Below are 26,689 nucleotides of genomic sequence, written 5' to 3'. Positions count from 1 at the left end.
AGCACATATATTGCCTACTGCTACTACTGGCAAGGTACGCCAGTAAATAAAGCATTCTAGACTACAGCTGAAGACGTTTTCATCTCCCCGTTGCTTATTCACAGGTTGTTTCACTTTACTGGGACTGCAATAGGCTTAGATTGCTAACAGTGACCTACATTTCCAGTTCCAGCTACACTTATTCCACTTACATATCTGTAATTTTGTTACTAAACTCTATCAATCAATCTTCCTGTTACTTAGATGGGCTAAGTGTACGTATATTTCTGGTCTTCTCTACATTATTTTTTCCTTTATAATGGCCAATCAAATTTAATATTTCTGTAACAATATGGGGCTTATGTAATAGTCTGCAAGATGCACACTCTAACAAGATTTTAGCGAACCAACATGGTTTTGCCTTTTAAATGGTTACAGCTTTAAAATAATGGTAGACTCGCAAGAGAGCTGCAGGCTATTACAATCAACCTGTGCAATTGCTTGTCAGAACTCCTACAGGAGAGTTTGTATTTAAGCCACACTGTTCTCTCTTCTTCACTTCCATTCCTATTGTTACTGTTGTGATTGTGCCATTACTGGTTGAAGATACACAAACTTATTGGTTAGTGCTATTTCATAAGAGCCAACCTTTAGTTTACATATTGCACTGGTCACCTTCAATGCTTTGTCCACTCTCCCACATACTGTACGCAACACTTGCAGTGTATAATTTACCTTGCTGTAGGTGTCAGGGAATTTTACATTATCAACTGGTTACTCCATTTACATGTGCGTAAGTGATTTTATCTCATAACATGCCCCCCCATGAGATGGCTGCCCCACGCACACTCAACCCCTCTGGTGTTCAACCCATGCCACTAGTGAGACATCAATCAGCCATAGCATTAAAACCACTGACAGATGAAATGAGTAAAATTTATTATATGGTTACAATGGCACCTGTCAAGTGGTGGAATATTGTAGGCAACAAGTAAACAGTCAGTGTAAGTCAGAGTGCCCATGCTGCCCCCTGTCCAGCACCGAAAGCGCCTACCTTCAGAGGTCTTGTGGAGTCCATGCCTTGACTGATCAGAGCTGTTTTGGCAGCACAAGGGAACCTACACCATATTAGGCAGGTGGTATTAAAGTTATGGCTGATTGGTTTATATTGACTCCAATTTTAAAGCATTTGCCACTCGGCTGGGGATAGAGGTATAGAATCTGATGCCTTATATAGACAAAGTTTAATCGCATTTTGTGTCACAAAGCAACTTTGGGGTTAGTGCTCCACCACCTTTAGTTTAGAAACTGAACCTGTTGCCACTGTACACAAGTTTCCTAAACAGACAGCTGTCTGTAATATTATCCAGTCAACTCACCAAAGTACAGCTCTCTCCAGTTTAGGAGGGTGGCTTGATGGTCTCCAGAGAGGTTTTTTAACTGTCTAGGGTCGCTGCTTTTCATAGCTCAGAACCTACAATGTGGGTTGAGAACATTACAGGTAACCGCTGCTCATGACCTACCTCATTGGACCGTGGAAAGTGAATGTTTGCTTTGTTTTACTAGCCCTTGCTCTCCAGCCTTTCACTTTTTCAATGGATTGTTTAACTAAAATAAATGATTGCACAATGAGCAACACAAATTGTGTCTTTTAAGACACGTACTAGGTGTGCATATTTAAGTGGCCCCTTGATTCTTCCTCAACTCAGGTGACCTATCAGTTATTTGTCCCTCCTCACGATTCTTGTTTATAGGTGTTGTCCTTTGCCTTTCCATGATTAGTAATCCCCTTTACATTTGAAGCTTTCTGACACAGCTTAGTCCTCAATTGTGTTTGCGCTTACTGTTATTTAGGTTACCCTGGTGCTCCAGAAAGCGTCTTGTTAAACTGTTGGTTTATGTCTCTATCTTGCCTTTGGTATTTTGATGCTATATATCTTTTAGTCTTTCATGCATTGTTGTAGACACCTATGTCTTCTATACCAGGGGTAGGCAACCTGTGGTACTCTGCCATCGTGGAACTACACATCCTTACATGCCCTGCGAGTGTCCGTTTTAGCATTGCCGGCAGGGCATGCTGGGATGTGAGCAGCTAAAGTGCCCCAGGTTGCCTACCCCTCTACTATACCATGTAGATTTCAAAGTCAATAAACAGATTTAGAAAACAAAAAATTTGATAACATATAACTAACCCTTTGCAGAACTGGAAGAAGAATATTCAATGGATTTGTAATGTTCGTGCCAAACATAATAAATCCTGTGTTAATGCCAGCAGAATGAAGAGCTTTGTCAAGGCTATAAGAAAAGATGATCACATTTATAAAATACATTTTTAGATAATAGTTGATTTAAAAAAAAATAAAAAGCTTATTTTACATATTTGCAACATACACGTGGAAAAATGTACTAAGATAATTAGATAAGTTTTGCTACAAAAAGGAAACTTGTTTTGTAAATAAACTGTAAACAGCTTGAAAATGCCCATATGACCATTGCTCATAACCATGCTAAACATATGTATTAATATTTGTCTATGGGGGCAATTTAATTAAATGTGATGTTGAATAGCGCCGGGAATGAGTGCCCGGAGCTATTCAATTGTCCCCATCGCGTCCTGCACTTAAGTCGGGAGATGTAGTTTACGGTGCGTAAGGTATTTAGTCACGGCAAACGGCATTCTCCGTCTTAAGTGCCGGCTGCGATGCTGTTAGCACTTACTAAGCCCGCTACTAGCGCTGCAGCACTAGTTTAGTCGGATTTCTGCTCACACCTCAGGAGGGTTCAGAAATCCTCTAGTCAAAAGTTAACAGCGCGGCCAACTGGATAGCTCCGTGAACTTATTCCCGGTTGCTATTCAACATCGCATTTAATTGAATTGCCCCCTATGCTTATATTAAGCTCCCAAAACCGATCTACTGGTAATCAGATTTAGCTCATTAACCATGAAAAACATTCACTTATCCCTTTAAAAATGAATGAAAGGTTACACCAATATAATTTTTGAGAACACAGAATATCATGCAAATTCTTGCTTATTTCACAGTTTAAGAAAAAATTTAATAAATACAGTCTGTATTTGGAGATATTTTGATAATTTCCTATTGATGGAGATCACTGGTGCAATATAGTAAATCCTCCTTTAACAAACTGTAGGAAATTCTCCCTGAAGAGGTCACAGTTTTTTCAGTAGTTGAGCTGTACTGCACTTTACTGACTTCATCAATAGCTGGCTTTATTATTGACTAACATAAGATTTAGGGATATTAAACACTAAAATGATCTCTTCATGAAGGTCGAAAAAAATGTGCTGCTCTGTTAAATTATCAAATTCAATGAATTTAAATGATGTTGTTCTTCACCTACAGCCAGGGCCGGCCCGAGCCTAATATATTTGGTAAGCGAAGATCCATTTTGGTGCCCCCTGGTGGAATTTGCACACGCCGAAGGTGCGTGGTCTCATGGGAAAAGCAATAATCACGAGCGCCGCCCCATAATTCCAATCATGCTGGGCACATGCCCAGTGCTCTTGGGAGCTGCTGGGCATGCTTCCGGTCCCTTTCTCCAGTCAATAGATGCCGCATGCATGCGCATGGCATCTATTCACCATTTACCAAACAACCCCCCCCCAATCTGGGACACTGTCACCAAAATAGGGATGGTTGGGAGGAATGCTAAAGGAAAGGTCTCAAAAGAAAAAGGCGTGGTCACACAATAGCATCCCCAATTCAAAGTACACCACACAGTGGCACAATCTTATTCACATTACACCACTCATACATAATAGTGTCCCTTATTTATGTTCTGAGACACAGTAGTGCCCCTTTTACACAATTCCCACAGTAGTAGTGCCCCTAATACAATGCCCACAGTAGTAGTGACCCTAAAGCAATGCCCACAGTAGTAGTGACCCTAGTACAATGCCTACAGCAGTAGTGGCACTTACACGTAAATGCCCACAGCAGTGGTGTCCCTTCTGCAATGCCCCCATTAGAAGTGGCCCTAGTAGTAATGCCCTCTGCAGTAGTGCCCCAAAAAGTAATGCTCCCTGTATTAGTGCCCCCAGTAGTATAGCCCCTGTAAGAGTGCCCCAGTAATAATGCACCCAGTAATAGTGCCCCTGTAAAATTTCCCCCAGTAGTAATGCCCCCTGTAAAAGTGCCCCCAGTAGTATAGCCCCTGTAATAGTGCCCCCTGTAAGAGTGCCCCAGTAATAATGCACCCAGTAGTAGTGCCCCTGTAATAATGCCCCTGTAAAATTTCCCCCAGTAGTAATGCCCCTGTAATAGTGCTCCCAGTAGTAGGCCACCTGTAAGAGGGCCCCCTGTAGTAAGCCCCCAATAGTAATTCCCCTGTAAAATTGCCCCCCAGTAGTAAGGCCACTGTAATAGTGCCCCTGTAAAAGTGCCTCCAGTAGTAAGCCCCTGAAATAGTACCCCCAGTAGTAAGCTCCCTTAATAGTGCCCCCTGTAAGAGTGCCCCCAGTAGTAATGCCCCTGTAATAATGCCCCAAGTAGTTAGCCCCAGTAGTGCCCCCAACAGTAATGCCCCCAGTAGTAGTGCCCCTGTAAAATTGCCCCCTGCAAAAGTGCCCCCAGTAGTAAGGCCCCTGTAATAGTGCCCCCTGTAATAGGCGCACACACACACAAAAAACAAACAAACAGAATACTTACCTTAGGCCCCAATCCTATGTCCGCTGCCGTCCTCCACTCCTCGGAAATATGGGAGAGACGTCATGACGTCTCTCCCATAGTGCCCGCAGGGGGGGGGGGAGCCGTAAACCGGAGCTCACTCCTGAGCTCCGGCTGCCGCTGCGGGGAGCCAGGTTACCCCACAAATTCTCATTTGTGATTTTTATAGTATGGTTTAGAAAAGTGGCCATCAGGCTGGGATACTAGTAGCTCCAATGGTACTGGCAGTGATGGTCAGGGACACTTAATACATTTTCTGCAATAGCAGAGTGGGATAAACAGGTGATAATATCTATCCCCATGAACAGATTAGTCTTTACTGCAGTCACGCCAAGCAGCCCCTCACTGCGCACCTGGTCCTGTGAGACTCTGCTAGCGCCAGGCACTTATTTTGGCATAAAAAGCATCTTCAGTAAGTCGCAATGCGATGTGATAAGGATGCACCACCAGGAGATTGTGTTGATTAATTTGATATGCGACACTTGTATATCTGTGTGTGACAGACTCTGAATCAGCATACAAAGTATTACAATGCAGCGGCATCAGCTTTTTTTCCTCGCCAAGTTCTATTTACAGTCTCAGACGGACACAGATACACAAGTGTAGTAAATCAAATTAATCAACGCAGTCTACTGGTGTGTCCTAGTCGAAATGCATTGCAACAGACGCATTTTCGGCAGAACAAAAAAAAAAAAAAAAAAGACGCCCGACCCTAGCAGAGTTGAACGGGACCGGACAGCTCACCAGGCATATTGCACTGCATGGCATATTGAGGCTAGATGAGCAAGGACACGTCTGTATCACAGGTGGACACTGTGAAAATGAAAAAGTCTATCCTTGTAAAAGAAAGCATACATGAACCATAATTTTATTATTTGTAATGAGTGAGAAATATATATGTAGAATTAATTCTATTGTGTCTTTTTTTTTTTTTTTAAATCTCGTTTATAGTACAATAATTTCTTCGCTATATAGCTGCACCTGAACATTTGATCAAATATGAATTAGATCCATTACAAATGCAATGCTTTGCATATTACAAATAACAGAAATGGGCTGTGATGGGGGTACCCAGATGGAAAATAATTGCGAACCACTCATTTAGAAAATGCAGGAAAACATCTGCTTGATTGCTATGGGTTATACAGTAGATCACCTTTCTTGCCCAGTTCCTGGTGCACCAGTTTCCATAAATGTTCCCCACTGTGTAGCCAAGTCTAATACACAAGAAGCAGTTTTGGGTATGGAAGGCTTTTCTTCAACATTTTGAAATAGTTTAGCAAGAATTTGGTAGCTGCAGGACATAATCAGGTTAAGGATGCATAATCATGGCACATTAACTCTGGATGATATTTTCTGCCTGCCAAATGAGACTATAAAGAGCTTTTCCACGTACAATTTATGCCTATTATGATGGATTGGACATTATAACCCTTTCACTCCCTGAAGTATTTCATATTCCTCAAAACGCCTCAAGTGTGGCTTTTAGTAACGTTCATATTCTCTTCAGTGGATGTTTAGCGATTAAGAATATGAACAGAAAGTTCAAACTTCCAACATCATTGCTCAGAACATATTTAAAACTTATAGGGCATGAAGTTAAAGCGCCATGTAAATTTAATTTATTATTGGCTTATGTGGCATAATATTTTGGATTGGAAAGTGATAGAAGGATCAGACTCACAATTTTACTTGTGGCAATTAAGGTTTATTTGTTAGTACAACTATTCTATATAAACATGTTGTTATTTTATTATACATATAGATAAGAAAAAAAAAAATAGGTGAAAATTGTCTGGAACTTGGCAAAACTAAATAATAGCCAGTTTATACTATAAACCTGTGCTCCCAATATAGTTGACCTGTCCATCAGTGACTGCATAATGCATTTAAACAATATATAGTATCATGTGGGTGTCAGAGAAGAATTAACACAAAAGATATGAGGAGTAACTTAACACAGCAAGGTATAAGGCACCATAGCTTTGGCATGCATGTACTATAAATCACCAAAACAGCAGGGCTTTGGCGGTGTGATATGTATATAAAAAATTAACTACCACCACATTAAATTGTGATTTTAAAAAGACATGTGAGTAGTGACTGACATTTGCTGGTGATTTCTGGGTAATAGAACAGCTGAAAAAAAGGATAAAGAATTGGCTAAATTCAGTCAACTAAAAGTGTAATAATTGTGCCTAAAAAGGCATATCAGAATATATCAATCGACACACAAATGTGTCCCAAGCACAGAATGACAGCTCACAATTTAACAGAGTCAACTTATGTCAGCAAAAAGACAATCGTTCAATTAAAGTGGACTAAGAATTACAATTTATAGTATTAGAACACCACCGCCTGATTTTATGAATATTGCATTTTAACCACTGATGGAAGGTCGTCAGAAAGTGGCAATCAACATTATCTATTCAATTAGGTTGATTGTGGCAGTGCAATGGAGTGGGGATGTATTTTCATGCAGGAATTGGCTCTCTCAATGCAGCAGAGCAATGTATGAATTCTGTTGTGTTGAAAGGTCCATTGTATTGAAAAATCAGCATTCCAAGTGTATGCTTCAAAGAGGTCTTCCTGCTTATATAAAGAAGTAAAACAAAAAACATGGGTTCTATGATATTGCAGTGATCTTTTATTATAAATATATTGTTTGGTCACTTTAATTGGTGCACCTGCTTGTTAATGCAAATATCGAAAATCGGTAAATCACGTGCAGCAGCTCAATGTATAAAAGAACGCAGAGACATGGTCAAGAAGTTCATTAGTTGTTTAGACCAGACACCACAATGGGAAGCAAATGAGATTTAAGTGACTTTGGACCTGATTTAGAAATGGACGCTGTTCGCATCCATAGATGCAGCAGCAATGCTACCATATGCTAATGCAGCAGGAGGCGCCTGATGACAAAAGACACCTCTTGCCAGCATTGCTACGTCTGAAGATGCACATCGGACGAACATCGCTTAAGCTTACTCAGAATGGGCAACAGAGCTGCTCAGCTGGGGCCAGGAAATCTGAAGACACAGACTCTGGCCTCAGCAGGTCTACAAAACAGGAACGACAAGCCCCTGCCACCACTCCTTCCCCCAAACGGCCACAACATGTCAAGCAAGCTGAAGCTTTGAGGGCACTGCGAGCGAACTCGCAGATGAGGGCCTGCACATGCGCAGTACCATTGGGTTTGCGTACATCTCTGAATAAGACCCTTTGTCCACGGAATGGTTGTTGGTGCCAGAGTGTTTCAAGTATCTCAATAATGCTGATTCTACTGGGATTTTTACTCACAACAGTCTGTAGAGTTTACACTGAATGGTGAAAAAAAACATCCAGTCAGAGACAGTTCTGTGGTTGAAAATGCCAAGTTAATGACAAAGTTGAAAGGCCAGAGGAAAAAGTACCAGAATGAGGAAAAACTATCCAGATTCAGGAAAAAGTAGCAAAATTGTGGAAAAAGTACACAATCTAGGGTAAAAAAGTTAAAAAAGACAGGTCTGATACAAATGACCCACGCAATGCATCGTTATATTAAATCTGCGACTACCAATTCCTTTGCTATAACAATACTAATCTGAAGTACTGCACCTTGTACACTATAAGAAAAGCAAGACACAAAACTGAAGAAGTAGCAAACTCGGGGAAAAAGTATGCAGTCTGCAAAAAGGCAAAAAACAGGTCTAATACAAGTGACGTGGCCATGCATCGTTATGCTTTATCTGCAACTTAATAATAATTCCTTGGCGACAGAAAAAATAATCACTATAAGCGAAAATTGAGGTAAATGTAGCCAAATTGAGGGGAAAACAGTGTAAAACATGGGAATCACACCAGGCATCTCAAAGATATTTGGTGCAAAAACCATAGGTGTATGAGGACGCATCTGTATACAGATGAACTTTACTAATGATCCAGAAAGCTGTTATGAAAAGCCACATTGGTCATTGCAATTACCATTTTCAGATATCTCAATATACTCGTAGATGTATTCTGAAGCCAGTACTAATATCTTAGTACAGTACTATTATCGTAATACTATTATCGCAGTTAATTTTTCCTTTCTTCTACAGGTTACAGGTGTACATTTACAATGTGTTTTATTTATTCGATTTTAATCTATTCTACTGAATTTACCCAATTAATAATTTACATTTGTACTATATAGTAGCAGACCATTTTACTAATATACATTAGCAAACCTGTGTACAGTAATATTTTATCCCTTTCATTTACATGTTATCCTTTCTGTTGAATTTTACTGACAGAGGCAGCAGGGGGCTTTATATATTGCAGTTATTGTAAATTAGAGTGCCAATCTTTGACCATTTTACATATTGAATTTGATAAGCATCTTGTCCTATGGTATAAGTGTATTCTTTACAAAAGTAATGCCTGTTTTCTCAGAACACCAACAATACATGTTGCACAGCTTGAATTTAAAACTCCAAATATGCACAATATAGTACTATTTCTTGAAACATAATATTCTGTTGGCAAATAACCTGGCCTACACGGTGTTAAACGAATACATTTAACACATCATATTCCGCTCCTCCTGGATGTTCATGCGCTCTCTCAAGCTTAACATGGACAAAATCAAACTCATGGTCTTCCCTCCATTCAGAGTCTCCTCCCCTCCAGATCTCTCTATCACTGTTGAAAACACCATTATCTCCCCTGTTCCCTAATTCCGCTGCCTGGGCGTCATTCTCGACTCCTTCCTCTCCTTTAACTCCCACATTTAATCTTGTGCTCAATCATGTCAGTTCCAGTTCCTGCAACATCAGTCACATTAGACCATTCCTCTCCCAGGATGCTACTAAAACTATTCTCCGCTCATTTATCATCTTGACTCTCGCAACCTTCTTACTGGCATCCCTCGCTCCCCTCCAATCTGTTCTAAAACATTGCAGCTAGGCTGTACATACTCACTCTCTCCCGTCTTCTCCATTCAGCCAACGACCATTGCCTTTCCTCCATCCTGGTTACATCATCTCATTCCTGAATCCAAGATTTCTTCCATGCCGCCACCCTAAATAGACATTCCCCCACCCTGCATAGCTTCAAACAGGCTCTCAAAACCCACCTGATCACAAAAGCATACCCGTTCATAACATGACTATCACCACGTAGCTTACTCCACCCTCGTGCATCAGTCGGCTCTACTACTCTTGCATCCTGCCCTCTGGCTCCCTTAAGCTGGCTCACTCCCCCTACACTAGCTCACTCCTCATGGTACCGGTTGGTCTCTTCCTTCCCCTTAGATTGTAAGCTACTAGGAGCAAGGTCTTCCTCCTTTCTATTCTCACAGCTTTCTTCTCTTGCACATCACCTACAGCCTATGCCACCTCCATGGCCCTATACCCCCACTCACTTGTAGCCTTTAAACCCTCTCTGTGGTTATAAACCAGGTAGCTGCGCCCACAATATTGGATACAGGTTTCAGCCTCAACTTGCTTCCGCAGCTGTATTATGTACTGAGAATTATGGTGGTAATTGTTACCTGTTTAATGTTATGTACTGGTTTTACCCTGTACCAGTCTTATTGCCTGCCCTATGTACGGTACTGCGGACCACTATAAATAAAGTGTAATAATAATTTGGGTGAAACAAGTTATTTAGGGCTCAGATACACATACACCCTTTTTCTAATTCTAAAACTTCTATGGTTAAAAGACAGATAGAGATGTGCCCTCATACATCATTGCTGCAATTGCGCCAAACAGCCCCTCAAGGCACACCACATACTGTGTGCTTCTGCTAGTGCTAGGCATCTTTTTCACCTGAAAATGAGTGTTAGTGGCACTGTGATGCGACTGTGACGCACCATGATATTGCACAGATTCATTTGATAAGCGACACTTATATTTGTGTGTGACGAAGCCTGATTTTGTACAGAGAATGCTACGATGCAGCAGCCACTGCTATTTTCCACCCCAAGTTCCATTGTGCTTCACATACAGACTCAGTCGCACATAGATATACAAGTGTTGCATATCAAATTAATCAGCACAGTCTCCTGGTGCGTGCAAGAACATCACATTTTCAGCCAAAAAGATGTCAAGAGCAATCAGTCGCACAGGACCTGGTGGTTCACTCGCACAAGACATCTTGCGCCACGTAGCGAATTGAGTCTAGATGTATGAGAACACATCTGTAGGTCTATGAAACATCTTGGCCCCAGCACCCCATTGCATCAGCCATAACAAACAATGTCATATACCAATTTGAGAATCTTACTACATGCGTCCCATCACATTGCGACTAGGATGCATTTACAGGCGAATAAAGGTGCAAGATGCCTGGCGCTAGTCGCACGGGACCTGGAAGCTCACTCGCGCCAGACATCTTGCACCACATGGTGTATTGAGGCTAAATGTATGAGGACACATCTGTAAGCAACCTAATATGGATTCCTATGCTATGGACAATGATTGTACACATACAGTACTTAAAAAATATTGATCAATGCAACTGCAGGATGCACTGCTCACTCCGTGTCAATTTATTATAAGAATTAACAGTCCACATGTTATAAAACATAGGGGGGAACCATGTTCCCAATCCTTGCAGAACGACTACACAAAACAGCCATGTAATATAATATAGTGTACTTACTTGGAAAGAAAGAGTGATACAATGATCAAAATGGCCACAAGGATAAAGAATATGCCCCAAACGATCTAAAAAAATAAAGCACAATGTATTCCAAAGAAAGCCATTATTACATTTAATAGATTTACATTTGCATTTTTCATATATAAAATAAATCTGAATTTGCCTTATAAAGAAACATGCATGGCACTGATAATGTCTTTCTAGCCTACAAGGAAATTAGGACAATTGAAAGCTCAAATCTTAGTGGTACACTGAAGTGGCAAAAGTCATGGGATAGCAGTATGTAACGGTAATGGAATCACTGTACTGACACGTCTTGGAATAGTTCAGACCTGCAAATTGTAATCTGACATGAGTCAGTCTGAACAGTAGCAAGGCTGCTCATGGCAAGGCGATGTAAATTATCAGAGCTCGACTGGAGCATGATATTGGGTGCCCGATGGGTGGAACATTTAATTTCTGAAGTTGTAATGACATTCAACATTCCTCGATATAGGTGTCACGTATTTACCGGGAATACCACATGGAAGGAATTACTACTCGCAGTGGCCGACTGACCACAGGTGCTTAATGATTGTGACCAGCGGCGTCTGGCAGAATTGTCTGTGGTAACAGACAAGCGACACTGGATCAAATCACATCCACATTTAATGCAGGAGGTACGAGATGCATATACAGTAGGTCTGTGCAGCGTTACTTAACTTCCATGGGATTTGGAAGCAGAAGACCCACTGGAATGTCCCCGTTAACATTATGACACCGGACACAGTGCCTCACCTGGGCTCGTGACGTCGCTAATCAGTCCTTGGAGAACTGGTAACATGTGGCATGGTCCGATGAGTCACGGTTCCAGTTGTTTCGTGCTGATAGTAGGGTTTGGGTGTAGCGCAAACCCAATGAAGCCAAGGACCCCCAGTCATTAACAAGGCACTGTGCAGGCTGGTGGTGGTATATGGTGTGTGCTTACGTGGCATGGGATGGATCCGCTGGTCCACCTGAACATGTAATTGACCGGTAATCGATGCGTTGCATTGCTTGATGACCATGCGCAGCCCTTCACAGACTTCATATACCCCCACAATGATGGAATATTCCAGCTGGATAATGCACTGTGTCACCGGTCCAAGTTGTCCAGAATTGGTTCGAAAAGCATTTTTAGGAGAGTTCTGGCAAATAGTGTGGCCACCACATTTGCCCAACATAAACCCAATCGAGCGTGGTGGAGAGGTCCATTCGCACCTAAGATCCTGTACCTACAAATATCAGAGAGCTGTGGAAAGCTATACAGGCGACATGGGTCAACATCTTTCCAGAGGTCTTCTGTCTACTTGTGGAATCAATGCCACGTCGAGTTGTTGCACTTTGCCAGGGTAGAGGGGGGTCCTACACAATACTAGACATCTATCCAATGACTTTTCGCGTTTCAGTGTATATAAGAAAATAGATACCACTGGTTTAAATAAGAACATTATGAGTTTAAGAATCATAAGACATATAAAATGATTTTAGAGCAAATTAATCTGTGTAATTTGAACACTGATGTTCAGGGTTGTACATACAGATAACGCTACCCATGGCATTGTTAGTAACTATAACGACATTCATGATCAAATACCTCCCCACATTTTTCTCAACATCCGAGAACGCAGCATCGGATCATCTGCAAAAACATCGGCCATCCGAGGAACCCTCAGGTCAAGTAGGATGGTCGGTGTCTTCACTCTACCGGGGCCAGGAAGTTTGCATCGGATGACTGTGAACCTGGCTGCGGCAAGCCTACAAAACGGGAAAACACGCCCCCATTTTGTAAAATGCTCACCATTGCCACCCCAGCTCCTCCCCAACAGGCTGCAGATTAACAATCATGCTGCGGTTTGGGGACACTGCAAGTGATCTCACAGAAGGAGACCTGCGCATGTACTGTACAGATACTGTGCAAGCGCAGATCTCTCACCACCAGGTTTGCGTACAACAATGAAACAGGCCCTAGGTCCCAAATAAGCCTTCATGCAGAATATGTTGGAGCTTCTTTAGAGCTTGGTTTAGAAATACAAATTGATGATTTGCCTAGTGAGCAGTCAGGCAATATCCATAAAGAATCAAAATCCTTTAACTTGGATCTAGTCAAGAGTTTAAAACCTTTTTTTTTTTTACTATGAACACTGAAGATAAATCCGAGCAACAGTGACAAGCAAGGCGTGCTGTTTAGAAATCACATTGGAAAAGGCAGGGGGGTTCCCGGATCATAAAGTAATGATGACAACATAGCAGAAACTGGACAAACTTCAAGGTAGTCTGTCTAGAATTGAACGCATGTATACTTTTAAAGATGACTTTTTGAAATGGTGTGTAGTGCCTAAAGAAGGTGCAGCCGTTGCGGTATTGATTTCTTGAACTACCATTCTGCTGAAAGATGGAGCCTCTTTATATTCTATGGATAAAGAAATGACTTGCCTCTACAGTAACCATGCTCAGATTAGGCATGGGATAAGCATCAGTTTCTAGTACTCTTAGGTTATGGAGTTCTATGTTCTTGCTGATATTGAAGATAAAACTACTAGGTAGTATGTGCGAGGCCTCGCTTGACATTGTCTCATTCTCAGCAAGTTCTGTGGCTTCAGGTGTGGCAGCCAAAAGAGTCCCTGTGCGGTTAATATGGCAGACCGTATTACACAGGTACGTCAAGGAAGTCCTTCCGTCAATACAAAAGTAGGCTTGACCACAATTTGCAGTCCATTCAGGACAATAGATGCTGTCTCATAGGGGTACGAGAGAGCTAAAAACCAAGTATTCAGGAAAAACTTGATTGTTGCATCATGAACCCTACTTGATTTAGTACAACGCAAAGCAGAATGGTCTTCTATTGACACACATACGAGTCATAATGCTTTAGATGTTTAAGTTGCCCACTTTGGAAGTCTAGTTTTTCAAGAGGCAACAAGATAATATTTTGTTTAACAACCGTTTATTTATAGCCCTCCCTACATTATTGCTTAGGAATGTCCAAATTATGGCTGCCATGGAGGACTGATAAAGTAAAAAACTCACTGTTCTTACCAGTAATTCCATTCTTCTAAACACTGCAATGGCAACCTACAAGTTACCCCCTCCAGTTTGTGTTTTCTATGAGAGATACTGTATGGTTTAAGACTAATTTGGAAGAGACACTCGCAGACAAGGAGGACTATGTAGAGGGAGTGGGCAGTCTCGATCTTTCCACCACCTCTATCTTGATGGAATGGGTTACAAAGCCATAGTGTAGCTGCCATGGAAGATAGACCTTTGAAGGTCCTGCATTGACTTCTGTGCCTTGACTCATAACTACACATAACAGCTACCCACTTTCTCTCATTCCTCAGGTATACAATAAGCACCTGACCAGCCAAGCTTTTTACTAGACCTGACCAGTGTGTTCAATTTCATTTGAGTTTAACTAAATGGTGGGTGGAAAGCTGCATTTTGCACTTGACAAGGGGACTTCATGTATTGCATTGTGCCCCTTGGGGGGCGATTCAGACCCGGACACAGAGCAGCGCACTTTCGGTGCCATCAGGGGCAGGGTATGCAAATTCCGCGATCGCACGGCAAGGCTTAAAAACGTCCTCTTTGTCTCAGAGAGTGACGGCAGAGCAAACGCATGCCGGTCTAAAGACGCCCACTTTTCTCTCTCAACACACGTCATCTCCAGGAAGCATATGATTAATCAGAACCATCGAGAGCCATCGGAGCTGCTCGCAGCCCTCGAGGTCGACCCTACCCCACCGCAAGCACTGCGATCACTGCAGGCTGAAATACAACCAAGTGACATGTACAATGACGCTTCCGTGCTAATTATGCACACCCATAAAACGCCATTTTGACACCCAGACACGCCTGCGTTCGCAGCACCACTCCCCCGTTCACAAGCACCTTCTCCTGTTACCACCCACAAACAGCACATTCTGTCACTCAAAGTAGCATCCAGTCTGTGTAAAACGAGTGCACAATTCCCAAGCGCAGTGTGTGTCTCGTGCATGCGCATATTGACGCATACGGGCGACTAACGGCCATAGCGTGTGTTCGCAGCTTAGCGTCTGGGTCTGAACCAGGCCCTTTGTTCTCTGTCAATACACCTGCTACCTTCCAGCATTTCATCTACAAAATATTTAGAGACTTTCTAGATATACTCAGGACTAGGTGAACTTCTTTAAGAAGAGGAGGCCAAGCAAGGGAGAATAGCCCCTATTTACTAACTATAAACAGCCCGCACAATGGACAAAAACACAGGGATGTCCTTTCCTGTTGCATTGGGGGTTAGTTGAGAAGTAACAGATCTATAAGAAGTGACATCAATAAGATGCAAGCCAAACACCTAGCTAAACAAAAATAAACCAGTGTTCTCCCCACGCTTTATATCATGAGTGGTCCACTTAGCAAATTCCCCTGCCACTATGATGTGGCCGAAAAAGTCACACTGCACTGACGTTTCATATAAAAACGTCAGTGCAGCACTACTTATTGGCCGCATCACAGTGGCAGTGTGCAATAGCCTGGGGGGCAGAGCAGACCCCTCCCCCAATGTAAAAAGAAGGGGATACGGTTTCCAGTGGGAACAGTCACCAGTGAAGACTGCCTGCATCCACACACTGCTTTTCAGCTACCACATGTTTTTACTGGGAGGCCTTCTTTGTAGCCAGCAAGTGGCACAGTATCTGGGCAGTGCTGCCATACGTGTCCAGCCAGCAAGTGGGGCTGGCTATCTTTGTCCAGATAGCAAGTGAGACAGAACTGGTCAGCTCTTAAAAAATGTATTATATCCAAAATGCAAGTGGGTAGTATCTGGTCAGCTCAAAAGGATTTTCTACTCTAAAAGTAATTACAACCTGTTTAGGCATTGTATGAAGCAGAGCATTCTAAATAATCTGATGATTATTTCACAAGAAGGACCAGATCCTACAGACTTATTATGAAAGAGCTGCAGATGACTGGGCCTCTATGAAAAAGAGAAGAATGTATAAAATGTTAATCTAGAGTTTAAACCAATATAAGGTCAGGATTTCAACATTTCATTATTGAAAATACACCCCACCCTGCTACTTCTTGATGCCACCTGGCTGACAAAATTTCCTGGGAAGAACATTGTACACACAAATTTACTACCCACCACACAGGTTTTAAAAGACATCTCTTTAAAGTCTTCTTTCTTATTCTCTCATAATTTTCCATCTTTCTTTCTTCAGCACTGAGCTTGTAAATACAGAAAATCACAGGAAACTCTAACAAAGACTCTTCTCTGGGCACTTATTAGTTGAAAGATTTAATCAGACTATGATGCGACCAATTCAAATATAGGTTTCCCTTTACACTGTGATTGGTTGATCAAATACCACTCTTGATTGACTTCAACAAATTGCATGTCTAAGAATACAGTCAGAGGAGAGTCTCTTGAAGCGGAGTGTCAGCTGAAGTAACAATTGGTAATTAATGTGATAGATTTCCTTTTTCCACTATACCTTAAATGGCCGCATGATGCTACAACATTTTGTCCAGCAACTCTTTTCATGATATTCAAGATGTCTTTCTCTCCTTTGCAATGTCTTCAGCTTTTCTTCAAGTTTATAAAGGCTTTGTCTGTCCTTACTTGATAATGGTCTGCCATCTCTGCACTGGAAATAATAATATACTACATTACAAATTAAAACCAATAGGACACAGTTTTTGTTGCAAATTACTCCCCGTACTTTCATATGACCAAAATATGGATGTTTTTCACTAGTCTAGATATTAATAGTCAATAAAAATTCACAGTCTGAGAATCAACAGATGTAAAGTTCAGTCCAAAGTGTAACTAAAGGTGGTCAAAAACTAAAAGGTATTACCTAATAAAAAAAAAGCTACAAAATGATAAATATAATAAAAACAGATCAGCATTTTATCACTTACTAGTTTTTCTTCTCCCTTTACACGCCTACTTTCCTGTTGCTCTTCACACTAAATTATGTTACAATTAATTTTTATGGATTATATTTTATATAGGATTTTTATGTGCAGTGCATTACAGTATGCATCTTATATACTATGAGTATTTATTGGTTGAGACCCATTAGAGTGAATGCACATTCCTACAATAAAATTAATTATTATTACAAAAGGAATTTTGAGAGACTTTGGACACTGTTATATTAATTGTTTTACCCCTTGCTTTATTTCTCTAGCGGTCTGTCAGGCACTGTGAGGCGGCTGAAAATCGCACGGCACTGATGTTTCAAATAAAAACGTTAATGCTGGGCAACTTATTGGTCACGTCACAGTTACGGGCGCCCTCTGACTGGAGGACAGAGTAGATTCCTTCCCCAATATAAAAGGAAGGATGAACAATTGATGGCTGGAAGAGTCGCTGGTGAACAGTAAAGAGAGTGGATTGCCTGCGTCCACTCTCTGTGTTTCAGCGGCCGCATGTTTGTTAGTGGACGTTCTGTGTAGTCAGCAAGTGGGGAAGTACCCGGGCTGGCTATCAGTCCAGTCAGCAAGTGAGGCAGTATCTCTGTGTTCAGCCAGCGTGGTGCTTGTTATTTGACCTTCTGTGTAGCAAGTAAATGGAGCAGCAGCAGGGTTTCAATTCAGCCAGCAAGTGGGGCAGTATCTGGGCAGCACTGCCATCTGTGTCCAATCATCAAGTGGGGTTGCCTATGTGTGTCCAGACAGCAAGTAGCAAAGTATCTGGTTAGTTCTAAGGACTTTATTCTCTAAAACAAATTCAAACCTGATTAAGTAATTGCCTGAAGCAGAGCACACTAAATGATCTGATGCTGATTTCACTAGAAGGGCCAGGTCCTAAAGACCTAGGGGTCGAGCTTTCAGTTTTGTGGCTCCAACCTTTTGGAACTCACTTCCCCGCACAGTTCGAGAGGCCTCCACTCTAGAATCCTTCAAAAATAGACTCAAGACTCACCTATTCACCCAAGCATTTCACTAGTGTCCCTTGTTTAAGCTTATTTTGTACTGTAAATGTAAAGCACTTTGAGTCCTTTAGGAGAAAATAGCTATATAAATAAAATTATTATTATTATTATTATTATGAAAAAGCTGCAGACGCCCGAGACTCTAAGATGAAGAATATATAAAATGTTAATCTCAAGTTTAAATCAATAAAAGGTCAGGATTTCAACATTTTATTATTGAGAAGACCCTCACTCGGCTACTTCTTGATGCCACCAGCTTGGCAAAATGTTCTAGGTAGAACATGGATATTGGTTTAACATGAAGTAATATTGATACCTTGGGAAGTACTTGTCATTGAATTATAGATATTAATTTTAAGTTCCATTTAGAAGTGCTGTATTCGATTGATAGACTGGGTTATAATATTTTTGAATCATTGTAATTTTTTAAAAGCTTCATTCAAAAATGTCAAGAGACCACATTTTCAGGGTAAACATGAATTATTTCATATAAAAAGCTTTTATTTTCTTTTGCTTTTAAGCAAATTACCCAACTCAAAGTAAAACCAGCGAGATCTGACTTAGGAAACTCTAAGGTCCTATTAGAATTATTATTCTAGGACCCCTTCAAACGTATTTTGAAAGACACTGTCCAAAAACGTTTAACATTTCAAACAGGAGTACAAGTAAAAAATGTATAGATATTGCATGATCATTAATGTACAGATGTGTCCACTAAAACAGCTATTCTCAAATCACGCCAAATAGCCCATCTAGCATGCCACAGACTTTGTGACTATTATACCCCTTTTACACCGGAGCTAAAACCCGGGTTATTGCAGGGTTAACCCGGGCAGCTCCCTGGTGTAAAAGGGGAGAGAGTTGGATCGCCGGGTCGAGTGACCCAGCAATCCAACCCAGGTAACTAGCAGGGTTTATCACGGGCGTAGCCCGTGAAACCCTGCTGTGAGAACAGCGCACTCCGGGTCACGATGACCTGGAGTGCGCTGCTAGCCGGCCGATTGGTCCGGCTTCAGTGGCGCTTGGAGATAACGTCATCTCCAAGCGACCACTTTCTCTCCGCAAAAGCCGGGTCTATGCAGACCCGACTGCGGTGTGAGCGGCGCTGACTCGGGAATATCCCGAGTCGACGCCGGCAAAATTCCGGGTCTGATCCGGATAGGAACTTTGTTCCAACTCCGGGTCAGACCCGGAATTTAGGTGGAAAAGGGGTATTAGTAGCATCAAAATACTGTCATTGGTCACCATTGGAATTAATTTTTTCATGCAACTTACATTAGAGCTCAAGCACTAACATTTTTTTGTTGTTCCACAAACATCTTGTGCATTGTTCCAAGTGGTGAGAGCCACATAGCGGACCTCAGGTAAAAAGATGTCTGGTGACCATACTGTGCAAGGAACCAGTATCCGCACTGTATAGTATTGCATAGTAGTTAAGAAATTGAGGTGACAAAGTTTCCCTTTGGTGATGCAACTATTCCTATATCAGGCTCAAGACATAAATACTATTGAGAAACTGTCAGCACTAATGTGCAGCTATGACGGTGACTGGAGCACTCCAGTTGTCAACTCTGCTAGCCATTAGAGCAATTTAAGCCATCTAGCAGTCGCAGTTCTTGTTGCAAAAACGAATACTGGTGCAGCTTAGTAAGCTATTCAAAGGTGTTTTTATGGCAGCTAATATTTAGCCATGATCAAAGGCTATGATTTCAATAGAGGTACTTCGCTGTCATTACTAACTGCCATCAGTTCCAAATTAGCCTTTTTAACTACCAGTCATTCGTATATTTTCAGCTGGCTCAAGCAGCATTGAGAAAATTGCAGAAGGGCACCAATTTAGACTGTGGGAGGCAATTTATTTATTTATACAGAACAGTTTGGTTTTGGGTAGAGAACTCTTATTGCCAATACTGCCCCCTTGCCCCTTTATCCTCATTACCTCCAACCCCTCCCCTTACACTTGATGTTTGCATCCACTATAATCACATTTTATGAGTTGCCATACAAGCGGTTATTGATTTTATAATCATCATGATCAGGGATGACAAGAAATAAGTTTTAACTTAATTATCAGTTTTGCAATTTTGTAGTTGTAATGCTAATGTACAGTTGTACAATCACTTTCAGACAGAGCTATTGGGGCAGGGGGTACACAATTAGCAGCGGGATATGCCCAGCAACTAAATCATAGTGCTGTGAAAATCAAATTAAATAGCATTTTCCCCACACGCTAACTTATTGATTCTGCGTAATGTGGAGAAACAATATGTCTTCCACGAGCGCTAAAACCACAGAGGTTGCCATTTCTCGCAGCTAGTGAAGCTGTAAGGAAAAGTACACCTCTGGGTATTAATGCGCGGGGTAAACCCCGCTAATTGAATTGGCCGGCACAGGTAATTATGTCTTTTATGAATTTTACAGTCATACATTTTGTTACATATACAACATCTACCAATTACCGGTATTCCGATTTCTACTCTCTTATTCTATACTAATGCAGCTAAGTTGATATTACAAGCATTGAGCTATGGGAGGTTCAAATGTAAGTTGTTCTTTTTGCGTTTATAACTTTCTATCACTAGATATTTATTCTGTGACAACGCTGCCTTTATTATCCGAACAAGACAATACTACAGAAGCAAAAAATATAATTACGTATATGAAGATCTTTACAGAAATTAATTTAAGCCAAGTTATAGTGTACATATGACTAACTGCAAGACAACATCACTGGAATGGAAAACAAGATATTGTTATCTATCGTTTAAGAAAAAGAACACCTATGACACTTGCCTTTACTTTCAATCTTGCAACTTGCTGCTCCACCTCTTCAATATCTTCAGTGTTTTCCAAACGTTCATAATGTGCATTTCTGGTACCTTTAATCAAGTTTAAAGGAAGGGCAGACATGCCATAAGCCTGGAACAAAAGGTGACAGGAATAGTCTGTATTTGTTAAATCCATCCACAAACACATATTTGCTACAGTACTTTCAGACAGATTTTGAAACTAGTAACAAGTGCCTAGATAAAAATAAGACTCTTGTTTCATTTACTACAAATATTAGTGAATGAGTACACAGAAATATTTTATACAATCTAGCAGTGTTAATGAGGCAATAGAAATTCTAAAATATAGGGGCAAAATAAATCAACTCTGGGTTCAACAATACTGGTCAATAAATTCCAAGTTATATTTTATGATCACTATATTCATTGCAACAATTTTTCTTTTTCAAAAAAATTAAAATACAGAATAAATCTTATTTAGAAGTTGCACCAACACTTATAAAATCCTTCTGCCCGCTAAATAATGGGTAAAGTACACTTGGTGTAAGAATTCAGTTGATCATTCAAACAGAAACCTAGGCTACAATTTTTAAACGGATTACTATGTGTTGTTATTGATGGCGCCTAAAGCTAATTTACATGCATAAAGTAAGGTATTTATGGCTAAATGTTAAAGTTAATATGCAACGGAAGATTCAAACCTATGGCGCTGCATTCCAAAGCAACATGGGTCAAAAATAATAAGTAACCAACTTACATAAACAGACATACATGAAAATAATGACCTCACAAGTGAGGTCATTATTTTTATGTATATAAATGTTAAAGTCACCCTGCTGCTATTCCCGTCAACATTTCCCTAGGTCTACATCATTCATGTGATGCTGTGGGGAATCACGGTTGTGCATACCTATCTGAGGAAGCAAGATAAGAGACTCCAGATTTCTATTGTTGCCCATCTCACCAACATTATAGTAGTGAATGACAAACATTTGTGAGTGCAATACTACAGAAACTGAGGAATCCCCGTAAAATTAGGAGTGGTATAAAATGTACAGATTAAATGGGCATGTTGTTTTAAGCGACAGGCTGAGTAGCACAACCAGTTTATAGAAGCCAATGTAGCAGATGAGGTTATGAGAGGGAAAAAAACATGGGTGGCATCCTTATGTAGTTGTTATTGAAGTCTAAGAAGAATATGTAGCTCTTTAAATGGTCTGTTCATAAGCCTAGATGTACACCAAAAGGAGAATGGAGAAAACATTGATCCCAAGAGATGAGCAAAAATAAGATTATTGAGAGCGATGGAATAAGAATTAGCTAAATATATCCATATGTAGGCAGATTACAATAAACTAACAAAGGGGGACATAGAAAGCCCTAACAACAGTAGCCAAGGTGTTCAAAACATTAGGCATACAACAGTGACCTCTTATCCCACAAGGATTTGCCACTGTCTATTTCAATCAGTATTGTGGCAGAATGCAGTGTTTAAGTGAGATGGTGACTTGATGGCTTGAGAGATCTGGTTAATTTTTATTGAAGATAAAGGGCGATTCTCCAGAAAGTGAACATAAAACTACAAAAAAATTAAATTTCACTAACCAGCAATGTGTTTACATTCCAAAGTATAAGAAACTACGGTACTTTGATTTACCTCTAAGCTACATTTTCATCACACCAATGTAGAAGTTACAAGTCATAAAAAACAATCGTCAATTATAAGTTTTCACAGCACACTGTTCTGTAAATTGTAACTATTTGGAAGTATCTTATCTATGTTCACTCTACCCAATATGCAGTATTTTCAAATTAAACATGAAATCTGCCATAAAGTTTAAATATGCACAGAAATAATAACTAGAGATGAGCGGGTTCGATTTTACTCAGGTCTCAAAACGGCATTTTATTGGCTATCAGCTATAATGTGTTTTGGATAGCCAAAAAAATAAATCCAAACTAATCCGAACTTGCGGTAATGTGGCGATAAGAACAGAGTAAATCCGAACCCGCTCATCTCTAATAATGACATTTAAATATGCTAAGCAGCTCCGTCCCATGCATCACTGTGAAAGGCAACATTTTCATACTGTACTAATAATCATCACAAAACAAAACCAACACAGCTCATCTTTGTAGTCTGAATATGCAACTAAAATCCATGAACAAATTAAGATAATTGATTTGTGTGATGCACGGGACACACTTGTTTCTCTGTTTTAGAGCAAATATAAACAAACTAAATCTGGGAAGTAGTAATACCCTCTTGCATTTGCAACTTCTGGAGGCTGTATTTTTCTTACAATGTTGTCCTGGGTGTAAAACACCTTATCCTCCTGTGTTGGCCATTTCCACTGTTTAATTGTACCGTGCTGAATCATTACTGAAACTTCAACTTCAGACCCAATAACCTGTGTCACCTCCCCAGGATAATGCTGTCCATTGTAAGTTACCAACAACCAGTTTCCTTGTCAATTTGATTTTCAGTGACTTGAAACTGAAATTCATTATTGGATGAAACTGCATTTGCATACACCTGTACTTCTTTACTTGGTGTGCATTTAATTCCATGTAACTTGGATATTCCTGGAATACTTGATGCATTTTTCCAGATCTCATCATTACGTGGAATGTCCTTTTCACCAATTGTGGCTGGCATCAATGACTTTACAAGTTCTGCAAAATCGTGAGCAGATTACACAATAGGGGCATTGGCCTTTTTGCTCATTACTGTTTGCCTCACAATTGATTTGGCTCTTCCTCCTATGCCGTCAATCACACCATTGCCATGTGAGGTGGCAAAATACTTCCAGTGAAACACCTTTCAGAAACAAAACCATATATCTGTTCTTAAACTCCGAAGAAGTGATTTGGACAGATGGACCTTCTTCAAAGTTCTTATTTTCTTCAGAGCTTGGATGAATATTGTCATCAATTGTCTGTATAAAAGATCTAACTGTATTTTTCTCTTTTTCTTTAGTGTCAGAACAGATTAGGAATGTCTGACAAGTCTGGTGGTACATAACAGCGGCAGTGAATAATATCACACTGCTTCTAGACCAAAGTGCACTCTGCACTTCATTTTGAAATTCGCAACTGTAGTTCATAGCAAAATCTACCTGCAAGATCGAACATTGGGATTGTTTTTGTCTTTGCGAAACTCATCTGCTTGAATGCGTTTTATGTTTAAGTGATGAACTACTGCAGAAAAATTGTCATTCAAAGTTGACAGAACTTCACCAATGCATCCCTCTTTCACAGAACATTGGAGCTTTTCACTCTGTCCCTTTTCCCACTGTTTCCAAATAACATAATTCTCACTTGATTCACTGCACACATTTTTTCTCCATGGGAACAGTCTTCACAAATACCTTGCCAGCAGGAGGAGTTCAGGGCATCATTGCATAATGACTGTTGCCAAAATGAATCTGAATCTTAAGGTATCTTCAAAGCATTCAGTAGAAGAGAAAAGTTTTCACAAATTCATCACTTGTACTGATCTGCAGGAGTTTCATGAAGTAGACAGACATTCTCATGACGGAGTTTACAGAATGTTGAAAAGCTAATATCAATACCTGGATTATTTTCCTTGAAAACAGAATATGTTTCTCTAAGGAACATAACAAGATAATACTTCCTCAGTTATAACTTTTGCCCACTTCTCCAGTCATTTCATCTCTCCTACCTGGAGAAGTATAAACAATATCGGGTCTAAAAAAATAATTCAGTGACAGCAGTTTGTGCTGTTACATTCTAATCCAGGGGATTACTTCTTGAGCACTCTAATTTCAATCCAGCATCAACAGCAAATTTGCAAACTATGGCTGCTCTCTTAGTGGGAGAATAGGGCAATGCTCGCAAAGACTTGTTCAAGGCTCTACCAAATGACTGTGGACTCTTATAGCTTCCTCGTTTGCTAGATGAAAATGATGATGTTGATTGGACTCAACTAAATTTTCATAGGAATTGGCAAGGTTTTTCTTTTTCAAACGGTATACTCTTTTACGTATAGTTTCATTTTTCCTACATTGAATCTTTATAATTTCATCCTTATTTCTTGTTCTGCTCTCCTAACTCCTCTCATTCTTTCTTTGTTCTTTTGTCTTATTTTTTTCTTTGTGCTTCACTCTATCGCTTGGTTCTCTCCTTGTCTGACATCCTTGCCATTATTTACTAAAATTATTTGAACTATTACTTGTTAGCGAATTGAAGTATAACTCATCTTAACTTAAAAATTAACTATTGTGAACTGCAAAATATTCTGTACATCTTCTTTAACAGATTAATTTTATTTTAAGACACCTTATTTACAGTTCAAAAAGTTGTACTATATACTTGTAGATGAGATTCAAATCTAAGGCTTAATTTTTTAACAAAGTTTGTTTGTATAACAAAGGCCAGTGCACTCTGGTGTAAAAAATGACTGTTCCGTGGTATACAGTTCATACCACAGATTCAGATAATGCGTGCCGGACAACCGCACGATGGAAACTCCCTGCCTCACCAGCGCTGCCTGGTTACAGACCGTTTAGTGGTTAATCCAGGAGGATCCAATAATAAAAAGTGTGTTAGGGTAGGTGTCATGAAGTGTTTCGCTGCGTCAAAGAGCAGCTTTATCAAAAGTGATAAAGCTGCACTTTGACACAGCGAAACAAGTCAGTAACACCTACCCTCACCCACTTTTTATTATTGGATCCTCCTGGATTAACCACTGAACGGCCTGAATCAGCCTTAGGGACCAAAGAGGACAAAGCAAACTGGGAGCCGGCATGTGGTTGGACACCGTGTGATCTGAGGATATCTCTCCAATTGATTACTAACATCCTAAAGAGACACTCCTCTATCGGTGACAGGAATTATCATCCAGTGGACAGCCTTCATTATTTGTGCCATTTTGGTTCTCCCAGTGTCCACCACGAAGGTGCTGTACGTAAACAGGCATTTATTGGACTTAATGATGTGTAACTATTAAATGAGTAATTGATCTCACCCACAAGTATTGAGACTTTTTATATTTGGTTTTTAAATTAATTAAATCTTTATTTAAGTTAATTGCTATGCATATACTATTTTAAATTCTTACTAGTAATAAGTAATTAATGCTAATTTCTGTTAGGAAATAGTTGTTATATGAAAACTTAATTGCTTATTAGCAATGTACCATATAACTTAAGACCCACTAAAATCTTGGTATTTTGGCAAAGTTTGTCATTTGAAATTGTGTAGCTGTCCCGGGCATCACCAGGAGAATCACCCTAAAGCAGAATCTAGCGTACCTACATGATTAGCTATACTACTCCCTGACATAACTGAACCTACCAAAAATATACATCAGACGGCGGATTCTTCCCACTGCAACAGATAAAGGAGCAAATGATCAACATAGAACTCCTACCTAGGAGAACTCATCAGATCTGAAAAGGCACTCAAGGGGAAACGGACACCTTAATCCTAGATGTGAGTAGGAATATTACAAGTCCATTTAAGCTACCTACATCGACTGAATGGCCTGTTCTCTTTCTTCTCTTTGAGGAACCAATCAAGGAGGATGGTCATTGAAGGAAGGACTCTTTCAGGACTGCTTTATAGTCACTTCAAGTTTTCAGACATTTATATTACAACTCTTACCGTAAAGAAGTTTGCGCTTGGTATATATTTTTTTTGT

At 40.3% G+C, this 26,689-nt stretch overlaps 1 protein-coding gene across 1 annotated transcript in view; it reads right to left on the bottom strand.

Moving 5' to 3' along the window:
• Positions 1 to 26,689, bottom strand: part of LOC148477514 (lysosomal cobalamin transport escort protein LMBD1-like) — a gene marked incomplete at its 5' end in the record, with an annotated part of 165,751 nt that overhangs the window by 58,891 nt on the left and 80,171 nt on the right. Inside the window, 4 exons of the mRNA XM_088456635.1 lie at positions 2,172 to 2,274; positions 11,295 to 11,359; positions 16,787 to 16,939; positions 21,029 to 21,154. Coding sequence (XP_088312761.1) covers positions 2,172 to 2,274; positions 11,295 to 11,359; positions 16,787 to 16,939; positions 21,029 to 21,154 — 447 coding nt within the window. The remainder of the gene's footprint in view (positions 1 to 2,171; positions 2,275 to 11,294; positions 11,360 to 16,786; positions 16,940 to 21,028; positions 21,155 to 26,689) is intronic.

This window comes from Taudactylus pleione, unplaced genomic scaffold (genome assembly GCF_031769625.1).
Source record: "Taudactylus pleione unplaced genomic scaffold, aTauple2 ptg000710l, whole genome shotgun sequence".
In the NCBI taxonomy this organism is placed as follows: Eukaryota; Metazoa; Chordata; class Amphibia; order Anura; family Myobatrachidae; genus Taudactylus; species Taudactylus pleione.
The sequence above is the reverse complement of the archived record's forward strand: the minus strand, read 5'-3'. Positions and strand labels throughout refer to the sequence as shown.